Source organism: Sturnira hondurensis, unplaced genomic scaffold (genome assembly GCF_014824575.4).
Source record: "Sturnira hondurensis isolate 20B ecotype Veracruz unplaced genomic scaffold, ASM1482457v3 Scaffold0019216, whole genome shotgun sequence".
Lineage (NCBI taxonomy): Eukaryota > Metazoa > Chordata > Mammalia > Chiroptera > Phyllostomidae > Sturnira > Sturnira hondurensis.
Window position 1 is genome coordinate 2,124,887 of NW_028091847.1, and position 21,102 is coordinate 2,145,988.

Below are 21,102 nucleotides of genomic sequence, written 5' to 3' on the forward strand. Positions count from 1 at the left end.
GGCAAGAAAGGGCAAACCTGGTGGCAACCCTTGCTGTCCCCAGCATCCTCTTGCCAGAAAGCCAAAATGGGGCAGAATGAAGATTTGGCCTCTTTCATTCAAACTGTGGTCACAGTCTGAAGCTATAAGTGACTGAACATAGGCACTTCTGATCGTTGAGCCAGTACACAAGGCTTCACTCCTACCTTTCCCAAAGCTTTGTCTTCAATAAATACCCTAAATCCATATCAATTTAGAGGCAATAATAATAATAGTAATAATAATAATAATAGCTACCATTTATTGAGCACCTATTCTACCATGTGCCAGGCACTGTGCTAGGCACTTTTCGTACAATATCTAATTTAAATCCTCACAACAACCCTGTGAGGTAGGTATTATTATCATAATTTTTTCGTATGAGGGAACCAAGGCTCAGAGAGATTAAATAACTCTCCTATCACACAACCAAAAAGTAGTAGAGCTGGGATTCAAACCCAGAACAACCTGATTCTAAATCCCATGCTCCTGTGAACTAGAGTAGAGGCAGAGAGAGGGAGAAGGGCCAAATTCAAGAAAGATTGTTGGAGTGGAATGGATATGAACTTCTGAATGGTAAGATATGGGGATTTAAGCCCATAAATGTTTCTAGCTGGTGAGCCTATGTAGATTGTGAAGGTGGAGTGGAACTCAAGAGGTGGGGGGATGAATTGAGTCCATATATACATGTCCATGGACATGTCCAGTGGGTAATAAAAACGCAGATCTAAGGACTGGAGGGCTATTCGGGATGGAGATACATATTTGAGAATCACCAGCATATCATAGTCAGTTGAGGACACTCAGATGGATGACACCACCTGGGGAGTAAATAGGGAAGAGAAATGGACAGAAGATAGAACACTGGGAGCACCAACACTGAAGGCATGAGCAACAGTGGAAGAATTCTCAAGAAAGTCATACGGCAGAATCTGAGAAGAAAGAGAAATACAGGAGGCAGCCCTGTAGCGGTGGCTAGAGGAAGCCATGATTGGGATTGGGAGCAAACCAGAGCCGCCAGAAGGCAGGCAAGACTGAGTCAAAATTCCAACACAGCCATCACTTAACAAAACCCCCAGAAAGTATTTGTTAAATGAATGAATGCCAAAATGCCCCCACGCTGGTTTGCCCCAAAGCCTGGAACTTAGCACATCTCACTCTTCCAGTTCTGAGAACATGGAAGCCTCAGTGAACCAGAGAATTTATAGCAGAGGCTTAAAGAGAAAGTCATGATTTGTTTAAACTAGAAAATAAGGTTGAATAAGAAAAGCCTGGTACTCTATCTGAAGTCCCAGAAGTCCCCCTGCCCAACCATGCTCTGGGCATCGTGGTGACTGTGAAAGCAGGAAAGCGTGTGTGTGGCAGGGGGCAGGTGAAAACAGCCTGTCAGTTGTCCGGGGAGTCTTCTGCTGAGCCCGGCTTATGGGCCCTATCCAGGGAGGAAGATGATGGGGACCTGTTGCGGAGGCCTGAGAGCTATGAGGAAGGGGTGAAAGGGCAGAGGTAAGTCAGGGGACCAGCCCCACAGCCTGGGAGATTGGGAGAGAGGGGCCAGCCCTCTGGGCAGGGACCAGCCCTGAGGCTTAAGTGGATTTGCATAGGCACCTTTGTGTGTGTGTGTGTGTGTGTGTGTGTGTGTGTGTGTGTGTGTGCATGCTTGTGTGTGAAAGAGAGATAGCCTGAACACACTCTGGAAAGGTGAGCAGTCTCTCTCATATATGGGCAAGAGGCTGAGACCTTCCCCAGAAGCCTAGTGATTCAACATGCTCAAGTGTGGGTGTGGGGGCTAAATATCCTTGGGAAGCCCTGAGGGGCTTCTGAAGCAGGGTTTCTGGTCTCCTCGGTGGCTGGGCCTCCCCTCGTTTGGGGTTCACAGAAAGTCAAACAGCCCGAAATTCTTGGCTGCTCCAGGCCCAAGGGAAATTGGGGGAGGAAAAAAGAAAGAAAAGAAACGTTTCAGGCCCAGAGGTGAGATAAGCCTGCTGGTTAGTAGGGTTAGGGGTCTGAAGGAACCAGCATACAACTTCAGGCAATGGGTGGTGGTGGTGGTGGGGCGGAGGGTGGGGTGTAGGAGGTGGGTTGGGGTAGAGCAGAGATGCTTCCTGGAAGCCACTAGCAGATCAGGCAACTAAGGCTCCCACTGTGCTTCTGGTAAGGGCTCAGCACAGGCAGGGAGAGCATGAATAGTCACTAAAGGCGACCACAGCTGTAGGGTGCAAGCAGCAGGCAAAGGACAATTAGGAGGGGCAGATGAAGCAATTTTGTGTGTATGTGTTAGTATTGTGGGTGAAAGTCGAGAGACTGGCACACATGCTTGAGGAGATGAGGTTAACAGTGGGATGGTGTAGCCCAAAGAATGGTGAAAGGGAACTGAGGTGGGAAAAAAGGTGGGGATAAGTGGCTGAGCAGGTCCTCAAGGGCACGCCCGGGGCCTGTTCCTTAAGCATATGCACAAGTGAATGGAGTACAAAGCAGCGTCAGCAAGTCAGGTCCCAGGGACGCAAAGGATCCTGGGAAGTCCTGTGCAGCGGTTAGTGCGCAGAGGAACAAGCTGGGGCTGGTGGCAGGTTAGGGGCTGCAGCAGCGATGGGCACCCTGCCGTCGCTGAGCCCAGCGAGCAGTTAGCGCACCTAGATTTAGTTCCGTTTATTTCCCTTTTAAGTACCAGACAAAGTAAAAAAGACTGGACGTCTGTAGAGAGGGACGCAGCCAGCCAGGTTAGGGGTGGGAGGAAGTGGGGAAGGGGCCCTGCTCACATCACATCCACAAAGAACTCACTGGGGTTTCCCATGGCCATGCGGAAGGACTGTCTGCTGGCGGTCAGTTCGGGGGGCACCGAGGCCAGGTCACGGCCTGGAGGGGCTCCCGGGGGTCCCATGGCCGCGGGCGGTGGGGGCATCATCAACATGGGGGGGCCGTAGAGAGGGGGCACGCCAGGGGGGCCATAGCTCGGGTGCGTGTGATGGCTGCGCAGGCTGCTGGCCAGTGAGTGGTGGCTGCGGTGGCTGTGCTCGCTGGCGGCAGGCCCTGAGCGCTCGCTGGGTGCCCGCTCGCGTGGCCCCCGCAGGCTGCTCCGGGTGGTGTGGTCCGACTCGCTGCCGCTTCCGCCTGACTTCGAGTCCCCGGCCTTCGGGTCCTTCTCCTTCCTCCGGTCGCTGCCGCTACGGTTGGAGCCACTGCTCCGGCTGCCTGTTGGGGACAGGCAGGGACGGTGTGAGGGATGCTCAAAAACTCGAGGAAGAATCAAAAACTTGCGGAAGAAGCCTGGACCTTGCCTGTGGTCCCCCCTCCACCTTACCTTCACTGTGCTGACTGCTGGCGCTGCCCCCGCCGTAGCTGTAGCCCAGCTCTGGAAAGCCTGGGTGCGGATTGTAGGGGTGCGGGGGTGGTGGGTACTGGTAAGGGAAAGCCATGGGCCAAGGGGCGGCCCCCGGGTGCGGCAAAGGAGCCAGTGTGTCCTGGTCAGAGGCTCCGCTGGAGCCATCGTGATCGTGGAGGGACAGGTTGGCCATGTCTGTGGAGGGCAGGAGAGGGCCGGATGTTGGGACTCTCCCCTGAGCCCCGTGGCTTAATGTCAGGAGAGGTCCCAGCTTAGGTTAGGTGGGTGCATTTGAAATGACAGCGACAGCAGTGGTAGTTTCCCATCAGAATGGGAGGAGGCACAGGCCAGAGATCTCTGACTCCTTCAGACTCCCTCCGCCATCCAGCAGAAATGGTAGAGAGGGAGCCCCTGCAGACACGGCCCCAGGGAAACCCTTCTCTGGGAGGCCCCCAGTCACCACTTTGGGGCTTTAATGCCAAGTACTGACCCCGAACTCTAAATCCCATGGAAATCTTCTGCCAAGCCTTCCTCAGTGACTCCCCCTTCCTCAGTTGACTGGAAGGGGCAAAACTCATTTGGCAATTTCCTCCTCTAATCCTCTATTTCAGGGGTGTCAAACCCATTTTCATCCGGGGCCACATCAGCCTTGAGGTTGCCTTCCAAGGGTTGAATGTAACTTTAGGACTGTGTAAATGTAACTACTCCTTAACTAGGGGCAAGGAGCTTGGCTCTGCCCAGGGGTAAAAACAAGGTGCCAGGCAGCACAAAACAAGATTGAGGGCTGAATTCGGCCTCGGGCCTTGTGCTTGCCACCTGACTTTGCAGGTAAAGGGTAGGGGAATGTGGCACGCTGAAATACCAGACCACCACCAGGCACTGCATACCTGCAATTCATTAGGCACAGTACAAAGCACTCTACCTCATGCAAATGTTACCAACACCTGATGAAGAAGGTGTTAGGAACATTTTTTCCCAAATGAGCTAAGTGCAGTTAAATGATCAGCCTGAGGTCAACCCAAACACTAGCCAGAACAGAATCTAAAAGTTGCTTACTTATTTACATTTCCAAATGAGGTTATTAATAACCTCATTATTAATAACCAGTTTGGGGAAATTTAGGTGAAATTTTGCCCTCGCCTCTCACCTAACACTAAAAAATATACCCATTAAAAGCCGGAATGAACATAGGGTCTTTCAGAGCCTTCCCATGTATAAGGCAACCAGCCTGAATCAGTTTTCTGGTGCCACTGGGGCGGGGAGGGCCCAGAAAGAGAATAACTTAGGTGCCTCCCCTGTGCTCTTCACCCCATTCCCAACCAGGCTTGCGGCTTCACGGCATTTGTTTCACTGTATTACATCACTTCTTTCATGACTCTGCCTCCCCTGGTTAATTGTGTACCGCCCGTGAAGGGTAAGGATGCCCCTACCAATGCTGGAACTGTCTAGGAGGGAGTATTAGGGGCCACTAGGACCAAAGACCTGTCCAGAACACCCGTTGCTCACACCCCATCTATACCAGGTCCCAGAGCTCTGAGAGAGCTGCAACTGCTGTAGGGGCCAGCTGCCAGATACAGACTGAGCCCTTTGTTCCAAGCCCTTAAGTAAGCCAGCCCAACCTTCCAGAGAAGAGACAAGGAGAGGGGGCTCTGAGGGGATAAAGCACCCAGTAAAGCCTGCCAGCCAAGCCATGAACTTGTCAAGGCCAGCAGCTAGCATGGAGGGTGGTGGTGGTGGGAAGCAGGGTCCTGCCTTGGCTCATGCTCAAAGATCTGATGACTATCTCAGCCTCCAGGCTGTTGTCCCAAGGGGAGTGACTCTGCTCCTGGGGCTATGCAGGTCCTCAGCTCTTCCCTTTGAACCTGCCACACTCCCAGCTTAGGGGACCTCAGCTTGAGAGAAGGAAAAGGCCTGTTCTGTGAGCATCTCCCTGAGCTGGGCCTCTGATGGCCTTGGTCCATGGGTAAAAGATCCAGGAGGCCCCAGGGATGGAACAATGTCTCTTGAGCAAAAGCCACAGCTACTCCGTAAAGCTTTATGTGTCCCTGGAAATTTGGGAGCAGGGCTAAGGATGACAATAACCACATCTGACTTAGCCTAAGAAACCACTGATCGTAAGATGCACTCAATTTCAAAGATACTGAAATGTGAAAAAAAGAGTTCATCTTAGAATCAATTAGATATATGAATAATGCACAACTTTTTTAGGGCACTTGCTGTGGGCCAAAGATGATGCTAAAAGCATTATATACATTGTATTGTCCTCAAAACAGCTCTCTAAGTTAGATTCTATTACCTCCACTTTACAGATCAACAGATTAAGGCACCAAGAAGCTGTGTCACTCACTCCTGTTAACCCGGTAAGGGTGGAGCTAGAATTTGAACTTGGAACTATTTAACTCCAAAACTGTGTGCATCTGTCACTACTCCATAGGACCACACTGGAGCTGCTGAGGGCCAGGGACCCACCTTCTGCCAGGACCTGTGCTCTGCAAAAGAGCCTTTCTAGTCCCTAGAATCTAATCTGAAGCATTGTAAGAGTTAGTTTTTGGACTTCAGCCAGTGCCACAGGACTGAGAGAAGGTCCCCTCAGGCCAAGGTGGCTGCTGGGGGAGGGTTTCAGCTGTCCTGTTTTGAAGACTCCCCTTCCTGAGGGCTGTCCTTAGGTTCAGAAAGAGAAGCGGGGTGGGGTTCCATGTAGACCTCTGTTGCTTAATGACCCTCACTGGCTCTGAGTTCTTTAAGGATCAAGTCCAACTTCTCAGTACTTCTCAACTTCTAACAGAGTCCTCTACAATTTGGCCCTGGTAGCTTCACCAGCTCTATCTTGAGGCAGAGCCCCCCAACAGGGGGCTGAGAAAGCTGTGGACCTAGGGCCTCAGGCCAGTCCTAGGTCCTGCTCTGACCGAACCAGTTTGATGCTGGGAGGCTGCGCAGGGGCCAAGGGCAGGAACTCTAGCTTTACTGAGACAATGTTTCTGTAAAATCCCACACTAGTCAGCCCTGGAACCACGGTCTAGCCCCTCTGCTTCCAGCTATGAGACCGGGGATGGGCTATATAACTTCTACATGTCTCAGTTTCCTTATCTGAAAACAGAAAAAGTAATCCATCTCCCCGAGGGTGAGAAGAGGTTGTGAGGACTGAGTGATAGAGTGAGATAATGCTTCAAAAAAAACTGGCATGGTGCCAGGCATAGAACAAGCACTTAGGAAATGCCAGCCCTTCCAGGGAGACACAGGCAGGTGAAGAAACTGAACTGGGCTCAGCTTCCACCACAAGATGCTTAGGCCTTCTCCTAGGACCCAAGCTCTGCTCTTCCCTCCTCTTCGTTCTCTGGTGTTTGCTGCCACATCCCTGGGCACCACCCCACTCCCAGCCAGGAGACAGGGCAAGGAGGTAGGAAGGCACATACTGCCGCAAAGGTCGCCGAAGATGTAGTAGCACTGCTCAGAGAAGGTGATCTTGTTGACCGTGTGGCGGATGAAGCCGGCTTTCAGCAGGTTGCTGGCATACTTGCGGGCCTCTCGCCGGTCGGTGAAGCCTTCCACGTTGTGGTACAGCCAGTCTACCACATCTGAGCCTGGGGGCAAGGCCACCATTTGACTGGGAAGCCCAGCTGACTGGGGCTCATCTGGCCTCACAGAGGCCATGAGGTTGGGCCTGGTTCCAGCCCAAGGGAGTTCTTGGGCCGCCAGTCTGTCCTGCTCCCTCACTGCCAACCCCCTCCTTCATCCCACCATGGGGACCTCTCACCGATGAACGCATTGGGGATAGTGATCTTGAGCCACATGCGGTCTCGGACCTCCAGGCCTGATTCAGGGGAGGCCATGGCTTTCACAATGGCGGCCATGTCACTGTGGATGGACAGGTGGAAGTCGTCTAGGCCTGGGGGTGGGAGGGAAGATGGTGAGGCAGAAAGGGGCTGTGGAGTTAGGCAGACAGGGGTTTGCACCCCAGCTCTATCACCTAATAATAGGGACCAGTGTTGGGCAAGTTACCTACTTCTTGGACACTCAGTTTCCCTTTCTGTAAAAATAGGGACTGTAACATCTATTTGACAGAAATGTTTGATGAGAGTTAAATAATGTAAATAAAGGTGCTTAATATAATGCAAAGTGTGTGTTATAATGAAAATGACAGTCATTGCATGCTTAGTTTATGGCACACACTGTGACCAATGCATCACTTATATCACCACATTAAACCCCCAGGAACCTGGCAAAGTGCACATCATCAGTCCCATTTATAAGAGGAAACTGAGGCCCACTGGGTGCTCACTACTGTTTCAGAAGCAAACACTGTTCAGTGAGGATCAGGTATCCACCGAGGGAAGGTGCAGTGTGAGGCAGTTGAAATGAGCTGAGTCCCCTCTCTGGCCCCCTCTGACTTTCAAGCAAGAGTTTCCACATGGGCCTTCATCAATCCCTCTCACCTGGGCCTGTCTGCTGGGACCAGGGGACAGGGCTGGACACTCACGCTCTGTGTCAGGGATGGAGCTGGTGATGGAGGAGCTGGTGGAGGTGATGGTGCTCAGGGAGGGGCTCATGCCATAGGCAGGGAAGGTGCCAGTCATGGCCGCAGTGTGGGAGACCCAGGCCGCAGGGTCGATGGGCCGGATGGGCTCGCCTATGAGGGAGGATAAGAGATTTGGGGCTGCCCACCCTGCCCGGTGCTGGGTCAGCAGGGTAGGTGTGAGGGTTCAGGGCAACAGAGAAGGCAGGAGAGACAGGGCTCACATATGCCAGGAACCAGTTTAGGGCTGAGTCCCCCATCCACTTACTCCTGGGCAGTGTGAAGCAACCACGTGGACTTGGGTCCCAGCACTTGGCTACAGTCAGGGTGATGGGCCTGAAAACAAGGGTGTCCCTAGTGAGGGCGGGTTGTGGGGAGGCCAGACGAAACCCCTCGCCTGTGAGCCAGAATGCCAGCCCCACCTCTGTAATACCCCATCCCATCCATACCCCGGTTTGTGCACAATCTCCCGCAGTACCCGGACCGCGTCATCATTACTCATGTTCTCAAAGTTGATCTCGTTTACCTGGGAAAGAGGAGCAGGAGTGGGATAAGCAACTGTGCAGGGGCAGGGGTTAGGGGAGCTTGGTGGATCAGGGGGTCTTCCCGTACCAAGAAGGGGCCTCTGAATAGGGTAGGAAGAATGTGAGGGCACAGAAGGAACATCTCCCCAACTCCTTATCCACACCACCAGCCACGGTTGACAATGGTACCTGTAACAGCATATCTCCTGGCTCGATGCGTCCATCAGCAGCCACGGCCCCGCCCTTCATGATAGAGCCAATGTAGATCCCTCCATCACCGCGCTCATTGCTTTGGCCCACAATGGAGATGCCCAAGAAGTTATACTTTTCTACAGGAAGTAATAAGACCTTGAGTGGGGAGAGAGGTTCCTACCCAAATTCTGAGCCCCTTATTAGAGAGAGTGGAAAGGGACAGAAACTAGCATTTATTGAACTGGAATCAGGCACTGTGTTCGGCATGCTCAAACAGGCTTTTGTTTAATCCTTATTGGATGTGAGGCATGGATTCTCAGTCCCATTTTATAGAGTAGACAACTGAGCTTAGAGAGTTTGAGTGACTTCTCCAAGCCATTAAGTGGCAAAACCAGTATTCAAACTCAGATTTAAATTCCAAATAAAGTTGGGGCTTTTTTCACTACAGCCAGCCATCTACTAAAAAAATGTACTTAGGGCAGAAATCAGACAGTAAGGATGCAATGGATGAAAAATGGAAAGGGGAAAGGAATCACAAATCACTTCCTCCAGGAAGCCTTCCCTGATGCCTTTCTCTGCTTCCATAGCTCTCTGTGCTTCTCTCTATAAGAGTTGTGATCATGAGATACTGAAATAATCAGTTTATATTTATGAAAGAGAACTCCTTGAGGGCAGGGAATATATCTTGGGCCTCTTTAAACTCCTTGGGTCCACTCAATATCTGGCACACAGTAGGTACTTAGGAGTGCTGTTTCACCAGACTCACCCATGTTGAGAGTCACAGTGATGATGTTGAGTGACATGGTGGAGTCCGTGATGCTGCTGAAGGATGAGGACTGAAATAGACAGAGACTCTGAGCAGCAAGCAGGGGTGACAGGAACACACAGCTCCCCGCTAGCTCCCCCACAAGGCCAGCCCACAGCACCAACTCCCTTCTAAGGTTCTAAACACTGACTGACCCAAGGGGAGGGGATCTAGGGAAGCCCAAGCCCTGGCCCTGTCCCACCCAGCCCTAGCACCCCAGGTCCCATACCCGCTCGATCCGGGAAACCTTCTGCTTCCGCCGTCGCCGCTTATGTCTTCTCATCAGGCGTGAGGCACTGCTCTGCTCTGTAGAGCTGCTGAACCTGCAGGGCCCACAGTCGTTCCCCACCAGGCTGGCCTAGCCCTGCCCCATAAGAGGCACTGCAGGGTCCGGGTCCCCAGCACAAAGCCACCTCCCTCCCAGTATCCTCAGGGTTCAGGGTTCCTTAGGGCTCACCTGCCCCACAGTACCCATGAAACCAAAGCCCCACCTGCTGGTGGAGTCGTCCTCCTCCGAATCAAAGAAGCTGGTGGTCTCCAACTCACTGCTCATGAGGGTGGATGAGCTGTCATAACCCCCTGGCTCTCGCCGCCTCTCTCCCTTTGCAGTTCCATTTAGCCGGGCTGCTGCAGGGGATGGAGGCAGCTGGATTCATGGTATGCAATGCAGCAGGGGAGGGAGGAGAAAGGCACAGGCCAGGAGCTACCCTGGGGCCAGTGCTCAAGAAGTTGGGCAAAGAGGTGGGCAGTTGAGGAGAAGCTGTGGGGAGGGTATGGGGGTGGGAAAGGTGTAGACGCACTGTGCTCTGGGCCATCCCTCCGGCGTGGCCTTTCCCTCTGGGCAGACACCAAGGAGTCTGTCTCTGTGTCATTGTCCAGATTCTCCTGGCTGCCCCCTCCAGCATGAGGGCTGCAGGGAAGAGAGGACTTGGTGGGAGAGTGGGCAGGCTGGGGGCTCCCTCCCCCAGCCCTGGGCTGAGCTGACATGGCCCTCCCCCAATCTCAGGTCATACTCACTGGAAGGAGGGGGGCCTGGAGTCCCCAATGCCTCCTGTACGCTCCATGGGTGGCGGCAGCTCAGATGGGTTATCAGCACAGAAGGGCGCTGGCTCTGGGTGTGAGCCCTCAGCGGACACCAGCTGAAGGGGAGGGAGAGGGTAGGTAATATGGCACCGGGGCACCTGGGAGAAGTATGATAGTTGGCTTCTGGCAGGGAATGAAGAGAGAAGGAGGAGAACCCATGGAGGGAGAAGAGACAGGGCCATGCAAGGACAGCAGACCCACTGCCAGGTTGTAGGGTGGCAGGGAAGTATGGGCTGCTGATAGGGTGGAATGGCGGCAGAGAACAAGGGTCCAAGGCAGAGGTCAGCAGGTGACAGAGGGGAACCTGAGGTCATAGGGGACAATTTTGTCTATAATGTATGTTTCTTTATCTGCCTTCCCCCCTTCACACCACCCCAATACTTTTTTGAAAATTAAAGATTTATTTATTTTTAGAGAGAGGGGAAGGGAGAAACATCAATGTGTGTTTGCTTCTCCTGCGCCCCCTACTGGAGACCTGGCCCACAACCCAGGCATGTTTTCTGACTGGGACTGGAACCTGGGACTCTTTGGTCTGCAGGCCAACCCTCCAACCATTGAGCCACACCAGCCAGGACCCACTCCCATACTTTTCACTAAGGCTATAGAATCTTGGATAGATTCAGATATTGAAGCATAAAACCATGAGCTATAATCTTAGCGATGGCTTTCCTCCATCCAGCCCACTATATGAATGTGAGTGGAGGGAGGGTTGAGGAAGGATCCTTACCCAGGACACCACCCGGCCATTGAAGCAGGGCAGCTTGGCATTGTCATCCGAGATCTCCTCCTTCACCACTCTGCGGGGAAAGAGGGAGTGTCGTGAGCTTTCTGGGGTAGAAATGGAGGCATCTTTATAACCCCAACTCTCAGGGACTCTACCTAAACTGGGAATCAAACCCCCAGCTCAAGCCTGTCCAGCCCAACCCCTGGGAGCAGGGATCGGGGTGACCCAGCTGCCTTCCTGGGGTATGCTCTCAGTGATCAGGTGACTGCAAATTACTCCTGACAAATCACTGTCCCCCATGAGTACAGCCACTCCCTAGAATCTTAAGAGCGCTTTACTCATCCCCAATGAGGCTCTCATGGGCGGGACTTTTTCTTTCCCTCTGACCCTCATTACTGTCCTTCCCTTCTCAGTGGGAATCCTGACATTCTTCCAGGAAGTATGGATGAGGAATTTAAAGAAATTAGGAAAGAAAGGGGAGAAGGCATTTATGGAACATCCTCCACTGCCATTATGATAATAGTAACAATTGTCCTCATTTACTGAACATGTACTATGGGTCACACAGTAAATGAACACTTTACTTATATCTTTTCATTTAATGTAGCAATGCTATAAGAGAGATACAGGTGGGGAAGTTAAGGCTCAGTAGGTTCAGAAATTCATACCAGTAATGAACGAAGCTCTGGAATTTGAATCCTCGTCAGCCTGACTTCAAAGCCTTCATTTCCACCAATTATACCATCTTATCTTCTTACAGTTATACTATATAATCATCCATGAGCCCCACTGTATGGACAATATGATCCCCATTTTATGAATAAAGAACTGAGAAACATTCAGTAACCTGTTCAAAGTCACAGAGCTAGAAGATGTTGGAGCTGGGACTCAACCCCAAGCTTTTTTGACTCCCAAACCCATACTCTTTCCATGGTATTTCACATTCTTTCCTGCACAGTGACAGAGGTGACATGGGTCTGTGGAGGGTGAGGTGGAGAAGACAGTGATGTGGGTCAGAGGGGTGGGACGAAGGCACAGGCCTGCAGTGAGGCGAGGAGTCAGACCATGACTACAGTCTGGGGCCAATGAAAGAAACAGGAACAGATGGAAGACCCCAAGACTGCATCAAACACCCAGGAGTACAGAGCTGGAAAGACATGATTAGGGGTAAGAGGAAGACACATGACTGGAGTTGTGAGTAGACAGGGAAGACAGCAAGGAGGCTGGAAAGCCCAGTAGGCTCTCTCTTGAAGAGCTTCTGCCTGGAGCTGGGAACATGCTTGGCTCCTTGTGATGCTCACATTCTTGGACTCACAGCCAAGTTCGAAGGCCGAGCCTACCCTCCTCCCTCCCATTCAGCTCTGGATCTTCCACCACTTCCAGCCCCCCCTGAGAAAGCAGCTCAAATCATCCTGCTCAGGGCCATTGTGGCAGAAAGCCTGGAGACAGAGCAGGCTGGAAAGAAGGGACAGAGAGGGAGGTAGCTCAGACCTACCAGCCAGTCTGGCCGTGGGGAACCCTAAAACGTGCAGCCCCCTCTGGGAGTTGTGGCTCAAAGGAAAAGGGTATGTGGGCCACATGGCAGGGACTCTGAGACCTGCTTTACAGAGGGTCTCCCTATGGTGGGAAACTGCTGCCGAGTCCCCACAACCCCATCCCCTAGCAGGCCCCACCACACAGCTCCAGCCACAGATGTTTCCTCTCTTTCTGGGGGTCACTGACAGGTCGCCAAGGCTTTGCTGACTCACTATGATCAGCTGATCTTTGGCAGTCTTGGGGGACCTCAGACAGGCCCCTACCCCCCACAGTGGAGCTAAATGGCTCAAAGTTCCATTGTACTCACACATGTACACCCCCAAATGGAGTCAGTCAAATATGGGTTCGAATTCCAGTTCTGCTACTCATTAGCTCTCCCACCTTAGAGAAGTTTAACTTCCCCAAGCCTTTGTCTCACACTGGTAAATGGGATGTGTACATGCCTGGCATGGTCCAGGCATACAGTAAAAGATAGTTTCTAACTTTGCCAATTTTTAGCAGGATCCATACTCCCTTTCTAACTAGGTGTACATTTGTAAGGGCAGGGACCAAACAAATCTGCTTGTCATTCATTGTTCATGCAATTAAAAAGCCTTTGCTGAGAGTCCAGTGAGTTTTAAGTCCTGTGCTTGCCATTGTATGAACCTCAGGAAGCTTCAGAACCTGCCTGGTTCTCAGAGGTTACCGTCCAGTGGACAGTTCACATAAGCATACTGTGTGTGGGAAGTGGTTAGAGTGGTGAGACCAGCAGAGGTGTTCACTGGACAGACATCTGCTGAGTGTAACTTAGGTAGCAGGTCCTGGCTAGGAGCAAGGTATAGAAAAATAGAATAAAGTACCATAACTTTAAAAGCTCAACTCAGACAACAGGAGAATTTGGACATGGAGAGGCCAGGGGAAGAAGTGTGCTCCAGGCAGAAGGCCCAGAGACAGGACACTGTGTGACATGGAGCAGGGAGCAGCATAATCAGTGGCCCCACTTCCCATGGTCTGCCCTCCCATAGCTCAAGGCCACTCTAGCAACGGGTACCTTGTTCTTCTATCCACTATCTTCTTTGTGCTAAACAAGCTTATTCTCCTTCCGTTTCCCAAATAATTTAAGAGGGTAGGGCCTACCCCAAGCGTGACAAACACTTCTGGAGACCAGATGGGAGGTGGGAAGTCCTCAGGCCTCACAAGCCAGTACCAAAGAGGGTGAGCCTACGGAGAATGAAGAAACAGCACCCTTCCTCCCTGACCCACTTTCCCATGTGTCAGCAGGGGTCACTGGCCTCTGCCTGACCCTCCCCTCACAGGGCTGGGATAAGTGGCAGCCCTATCCCTCTACAGTTTGTCAAGGCTCATCATCTCCCTCAGAGACGATGCATCTGTAAAATGGGGATAATCATAATACCTACAGCTGTGTGATTCCGGCCTTCGACTTTGGAGCCAGATTCCTGATGTTGAATCAAGCTCTGCTACTGACTGGCCAGGCTCTGTGAGCTTGGGTAAGTTACTTCAGGTTCCTGTGCTCTAGTTTCCTCATCTGTAAACTGGGCATATTACTAACTGCTTTATAGGGTTGTTAAGAGGGAAAAGCACTTAGATCGGTGCCTGGTACACTGTAAGAAGCACCGTAAAAAGACTTTTTAAAATAAATATATAAACACACACATACACGTTCCTCTACTCCTCCGCTATTAGTCCTCTGTGATAACCCTACCAGGTCTGCTCATTAATCCTTCTGGGGATAGAAACAAAACCAATCTCCTCCACTTCATTTTTAGCATTGTTCTTAACCCTGTTAAAATGGCCTACTCTGATATTTTGTAAAGGACGTTTCAAGTACCGGTGATGTATGCAAGATGTGTTTAGGAGTTGTCTGAATGAACATGGTTTAATTCAATAGTTAGTATTTATTTTTAACATATCACAGAAAGAAATATAAATAGAAAATCAGATGGATGATTTCATATTATTGATTTGGTCAAGCTAAGAAAGAGTGAGTGGACTGACAGTGAATTTAAAGAACAATATTAAGTCAACAGTGAGGGGATGTGATGGGGGCCCTCCTGTGACTACAGTTAGGCCTGGCTTGACAGCAGCCCGGGGAGAGTGGCAGCCAGCTCCAGGGTGGTCCCAGGGTGGCCCCAGGGCACTGCACTCTAGCTGACTTGCCCCAAGCCCACACCCTGAGGTAAGTATCTCATTTTCTCCTAACTCTGTTCCTCCCTTACCACCACCGCACGCCCCCCCCACCCGCCCCCACCACCTGCAGATGGATTCATGCCTCCTCAGATTCTTCCAATCAGGGCTGTCTGTCTCTGGACCAAGGCTACACAATGATTATACACCAGGAGCTCCCCACTGTCCCACCCCCCCAACCCCCGCACCCCAGGGTACGTATAACAACAGAAACGGGAGGAGTTAGAAGAGCTCTCTTATGAGCTCATCAAACCCTGAGTTCCAGGGGGAAAGGTGACAGCAAAACATGCCAGGCAGAGGAGAGAGAAGCCGCTTGCTTCCCAGAGTCAGGAGAGCTGGGGTCATGGGAGAGAAGCCAGACTGATGAACACTGGGGAGCGAAGACTGTCTTCCCTCACTCAGCCTTGGCTCCAGAGAGTAGTGCAGGCCTCAGGCTAGGGCCAGAGAGGCTGCCTTCAGGCCTGGAGGGAGAGGGAAGGCCTTCCCCACAGGCCTCCAGGCCCAGCGCCCAGTTAGTGTGGGGGCCTCCTCCTCCCCCAGTCCCCTAGGAGTTGGTTGGGGCGGGTGAGGGGATGGCCAGGCTCCCCCTCCCAAGCCAGCTGCTACAGAACCTTTCGGTTCCAACATTCCATCCCTTCTTAAAGGGGAAGTCCTTGCTCCCAAACTCTGCCTGTCCAAGGCTCCACAGCTAGGTGGAGAAGACCCGGCCAGGAGGGGAAGATGAACACCAAAGACACTCTTCCATATCCTCCCATTCAGGCTCTGAGGCCCTTTTCAAGGCCACCATCTGGAAGAAAAAGGCTCCAATTCCGAGAGGAAGTCAGCACCTGGGCAAGTGGGGACTCCTCTTTAGGGGTCAGGTACTCTGCTCCTTTGACAACATCCCACACAGCGCACAAGAAAAGGGGGAGCGGCTAAATAAACATGAGGTCTGCAGGCCTTAGCATACAGTCTGGCGCCGGAGCACCCTTAGCTTCCCCCTCCCCTCAGTTCAAAGTCCCACAGCACAGCCCTGAGATGCCCGGTACTCCAAATATGGCTCGGAGTTGTGGAGCTGAAAAGATGGAGAAGGAGAAGGCCGAGTGCCAAACACCCCAAGTCTGTGTTAAAAGGTGGCTCCTTGGGCAGGAGGGTGAGGGTCTCCGCGCTGGAACTGGGTGGAGGGCGGGGGTGTGTGTCTGTCGGTGTGGGCCGCTGGTCTCTGAGAGGTAAGGGGGCTTCCTGGGCTGGTACTCTGATTGCTCTTGTGGAGTTAGACGTCCCCCTAAACTGGAGGGGGCGGGGGCAAAGTACCCACAAGAGAGAAAGGGGAGTCCCTAGAGAGGCTAGAACTTCGGCATCTGAAAAAAACCAAGGGGAGCCCAATGGCCGAGTCGCCCCCTAGGATCCAGAGTAGGGCTAGAAGCCAGTGTGCCAAGGGGAATGCAAATTGGCCGAGGGGCCGCTAGAAGCCGGAGGGGCCGGGGTCTCCCAGAGGCGAGGTGGGGGCCATCCTCACCCGAAATCGTCGTCCATAGACTTGAAGAAGAACTTATAGCTGGGTCGCTGCAGAACGCCCTTAAAGTCCGCCAAGGTGACGCGCTCGGCGGGCAGGGGCAGCTTCACCAGGTACGGCGTCTCCTGCCCATCCAGGTGGTAGATGATCTTGGTCTCGCCCATGGCTCCGGCCTCTGGCCCGGTGGCCGGGCCGGGCCTCTGGGGCGGCGGCGGCGCTCGGCGCGGCCCAGTGGCTCAGCCCAGCTCCGCGGCCAGCCACGGCGCCAGCTCCCTTGTTCTCCGGCCGCTCCCGGGTCCCAGCGCCGCCTACCGCCGCCGCGGCCGCCGCTTCCGCTCCCCACTCTGCTAGATCGGCTAGCGACGGCAACTCTTCCGGTGGCCGTGGCCCTCCAGGGTCTGGGCTGCGGCCCGGCCCGCTCCCCTCCTCCGGCCCCGGCGCGGCCCCGCCCCGGCGCGGCCCCGCCCCCCAGGCCGCCGCGGAGCCGCGCTGGCCGCGCAGCAGATGGCCGGGCCCTCAGCCGGGCCCCGCGGACACTCGGCCCACCCGCCCCGCGGCGCTTGCCGGGTCCTGCGTTCGGGTTCCAGGCCCGCGGGGAGCTTGGCAGCGGTCGCCGAGGTCCCCAGAGAGTGAAGGGCCGATGTCTCCAGGATGGCCGTGTTGGTGGACTCTTCAAGGCCCAGGCTCAGGACCCACCGGGGATCCGCTGCTCCTCTGTAGCGGGGAGGGGTGTAATGCAGAGGTCGCTTTGGTCCCCGGAGGTTGGTGGGTGGCGGTTCTGACATGTATCACTGGGCGACAGTAACCTCGACGTGCCCTTTAGGATCTGTTAAGAAACATAGCTGCTGTCATTGAGTCTACCAAATGGAACTCCTTGAGGACAGAACAGGCTCTAGTGTCGATTCTTTCTCACAACCTCAGTACCTAGGCGCAAAGCCGTGGTTTAACAAATGGACTGACTGCAGAATGAGTGCATGAATGATGGGGCTTATGACTGGGACAGTAAGTCTCAAACCAGAACTGGGTATAATCGGTTCCTAACAGACTTTCTCACACCTTCGCTTTTAAATTTCATTTAAAAAATTTAAAATGATTTTTAGAGAGAGAGGAAGTGGGCGGGGAGAGAAAGAGAGATTGAGTCTGTTGTTCCACTGATTTACACATTCATTGGTTACTTCTTTTTTAAAAGTTTTTATTTATTTATCTTTAGGGGGGAAGGGAAGGAGAGAGGGAGAGAAATATCAATGTATGGTTGCCTCTTGTGAGTCCTCTGCTGGGAACTGGCCTGCAACCCAGGCATGTGCCCTGACTGGGAATCGAACCGCGGTCCTTTGGTTTGCCGGCCTGTGCTCAATCCACTGAGCCATGTCAGTCAGGGCTCATTGGTTTACTTCTTGCATGTGCCCTGACAAGAGATTGAACCCACAACCTTGGTTTATGGGGATGACCCTCTAACCAACTGAGCTATTTGGTCAGGGCCCCCTTAACTTTTAATTAATTTAATAAATACCGAGTGCTTACTATATGCAAGAAATACTACATGAGATACAGCAAAAACAAGACAGATAAGGCTTCCTTCAGGATCTTTACTTGTCTGGAAGGAAGCTTGTAAATAAACTTCAGAACAACAAATGCTATGAAAAAGATAAATTGGAGTGATGTGATGTTACGGAGGAAAGAGGATTGTGGGTGGTCAGAGAACACCTCTTCCATTTGAGCTAAAACCTAGAACTAATGAGGAAGCAGCTGTAAGAAGGTCTGGTCTGGGGGAAGAGCATTCCAGGCACAGGACACAGCCAAGTATAAGGGCTCAAGGCAGGAATAAAATGGCCAAATCTGAGGAAAAGAAGGCCATTGTGACTACAGGGATAGTGTTAGATGAGGCTGGAGTGTGGACTGGACCAGCTCACACAAGTCCTTTAAGGTCACAGTAACAAGTGAGGACTCCTCCCACTCCACTTTGTACATTATTGCCAAATTAGCATTTCAAGAGTAAGTACCCCTTTCAGATACCTCTTCGGCTCAGAAACTTCTCCACATTCCCCTGTGCTTTCCAAATATTCTTGGTATGATACTTCAAGCCCTCCATAATCTAACCCAAGCATCTCCAACCTCTGGGCTATGGACCAATACCAGTCCATGTCCTGTTGGGAACCAGGCTGTACAGCAGCAGGTGAGATTGAATGTAATATGCTTGAATCATCCCAGGCACCATCGCCATCTCCCCCATCCCTGCCCATGGGAAAACGGTCTTTCATGAAATTAGTCACTAGTGCCAAAAATGTTGGAGACTGCTGATCTAACCTATACCTTTACAGCCTTTTGTTTCATTATATCCTGGCTAAATTTTTGACTTCAACAAATCAACTTATTAGCTAACTCTTGCATAAAACTTATATATTTCTATTTCATACTCTTCCTTTTACTTCATTTTTTAAACTGAATTTATTGGGTAATAAACATTGATATAATTATGTGGGTTTCAGGCATGATTCTATAATACATCATCTGTATGTTGTATAGTGTTCACTCCTACCTTCCCTTTAAATTTCTATCAAAGCAATGTGTGCAGAGTAAAATAGTACTAAGCTTTTAACAGCAATCCTGTCTCATTTCCCTCCCCACCCCAGTATCATTTTTTTAGCTTTTTAAAGTCTTTTTAAAAATTAGACTATTTACTAATTTGTGCATTCTGGACATTGCTTATTGATTTTTAATAATGATTGATATTTTTCTTCCACCACCCCCTACCTTTTTAAATACTAAAATCCCACTTTTTGGTTCTCAATGTAGTACTTGGTATTGACATTTTGACTACGAATAAATGCTTCCTTCATAATTTTTTCTTTCTCCTGGCATTATTGTCTAGCTTTTTCATTTGCTTTTTTAATGTAATATAGTGTACCTATCATTCTTTCTACATAATCTGATAGTTTCTCAGTATATGTTTGTTCACTCAGTCAAATACAGCCAAACCTTGGAGATTTTGCAGGTTTGGCTCCAGACAATATTGAGGACAATATTGACAATATAGACAATAAAGACGATATTGCAATAAAGTCACATGAATTCTTAGGTTTCTCAGTGCATAAGTTATGTTTATACTATACTTTAGTGTTAAGTATGTATTAGCATTATGTTTTAAAATGTACATACCTTAATTAAAAATACTTTGTTGGAAAAATGACACCAATAGACTTGGTCAGTGCAGCCTTGCCCCAACCTTCATTTTTAAAAAAAGTTATTTGTAAAGCACAATGAAATCAAGCTCAATAAAACGAGGTATGCCTTAGTACTAGAAAAGCCATTTTCTTTCCTGGAGCCTTCAATTCTCTTGCTCTGGTCTGTACCGATGACTGTCTGAGCCTGTGCATAGCTGCCATCCTAAGACTTCTCTGCATCAGCTGCAAAATTCTCCTGACCTCTCCTCTATGTTGGATTCACATTTCCTTGATATTCCTTTGCTTTAGTAAAGTACATCTTTGGGTAAATTCCCTTGAAAGCATGGGAAATTGCAAATCTGAAAAGGATTCTGTAATTTACCATTAGAATGTTTTTAAAAAGACTTTGTTTACCCCTAGAGAGGAAGAGAAACATCAGTGTGTGGTTGTCTCTTGCATGCCTCCCACTGAAGACCTGGCCCGCAACACTGGCATGTGCACTGACTGGGAATTGAACCAGCAACCCCCTGGCTCAGAGGCTGGCGCTCAATCTACTGAGTCATACCAGCCAGGGCTAACTTCAGAATTTTAAAGGCATCCTCCACTGTCTTCTAGCTTCCAGTGTGGCTATTAAGCAGTCAATTTGATCTCTTTTCCTAAGCCTTTGCATACGATAAAAAAAAAAAGATTTGTATTTACTTATTTTGAGAAGAGAGGGGAAGGGAGAGAGGGACGGAAACATCAGTGTGTGGTTGTCTCTCGTGTGGCCCCTAAAGGGGATCCAGCCTGCAACCCAGGCATATGCCCTGACTGGGAATCGAACCAGCAACCTTTGGTTTATAGGCTAGCACTCAATCCACTGAGCCACATGAGCCATGGCTGCACATAATTTTTTAATTCCCTCTAGAAGTCTTTAGGAAGTACTCTTCATCCTTGCAGTTGAAATTTCATGGTTATGCCTTGGTGCTCACTCACTGATAGGCACCCTTTCCATCCAGAAATTCAATATTTTCTTCAATTTAAGAACATTACTACCATTTCCTCCATCTTTTCTGCAACTCCTGATGGATGTTTGACCTTCAGGATTGAGCATTTTTTTCTCCTTTAGCATCCAATTCCCTTTTATTTTAAAATGACTTCACCTTGTTGCAAGATGTTCTTAATATTATCCCCAACCTTTCCCTTATTCAACTGGACAGGTAAAACAGTCACATTGAAGATTTTGAAGATTCAGGTTGTATGGATGGATAGTCTCCCTCATTTTTGGTTCTCGAATGCTCCACTTCTCAGTAGAAGGAAACAGTTCATTTTTTATTTGTTAGAACTCTTTTGTTTCTCCTTTCTTCCTCCTCATAGCACTTAATTCATCCTCTTTGATTTTTTAGAATTATACCATCACCCCTTGTTTTCAAAAGCTCCCTTTGTCATTTTTTCCTTGGTTTCAATTTTGCTTTAGTCTCTTGCCTTCTATTGACATGTTGGAAGTTTCCTCAATGTTTGATGGCCCTTGGCAGTCTATACACATTTAAGAGTGAGATCCTAAAAAGA

At 50.7% G+C, this 21,102-nt stretch overlaps 1 protein-coding gene across 2 annotated transcripts; it reads right to left on the reverse strand.

Moving 5' to 3' along the window:
• Positions 1–900: 900 nt before the first annotated feature.
• On the reverse strand, positions 901–16,831 carry DVL3 (dishevelled segment polarity protein 3). 2 transcript variants are annotated; one of them, XM_037027668.1, is made up of 15 exons: positions 16,397–16,831; positions 11,182–11,251; positions 10,389–10,510; positions 10,172–10,281; positions 9,863–9,995; positions 9,601–9,694; positions 9,333–9,402; positions 8,564–8,703; positions 8,300–8,376; positions 8,119–8,186; positions 7,815–7,964; positions 7,092–7,223; positions 6,751–6,918; positions 3,317–3,532; positions 901–3,207 (listed from the first exon to the last, which is right to left on the reverse strand). In XM_037027668.1, exons 1-15 carry the CDS (start codon positions 16,555–16,557, stop codon positions 2,771–2,773), a joined length of 2,148 nt encoding a protein of 715 aa, XP_036883563.1. In that variant the 5' UTR covers positions 16,558–16,831; the 3' UTR covers positions 901–2,770. The 2 variants fall into 2 exon arrangements, with proteins under 2 accessions (XP_036883563.1, XP_036883562.1); XM_037027667.1 differs by having other exon boundaries at positions 9,863–9,998.
• Between the last annotated feature and the right edge of the window lie 4,271 nt (positions 16,832–21,102).

What these genes read in the sequence shown, in the direction of transcription:
- DVL3 (XM_037027667.1), bottom strand. Translation starts at nt 16,557, where the DNA reads ATGGGCGAGACCAAGATCATCTACCACCTGGATGGGCAGGAGACGCCG. An exon ending in CAGGAGATATGCTGTTACAG is followed by an intron (nt 8,377 to 8,563) that starts GTACCATTGTCA and finishes CCTCTTTCCCAG; the next exon opens with GTAAACGAGATCAACTTTGA. An exon ending in CTTCGGCGACCTTTGCGGCA is followed by an intron (nt 3,533 to 6,750) that starts GTATGTGCCTTC and finishes TGCCCTCCACAG; the next exon opens with ACATGGCCAACCTGTCCCTC.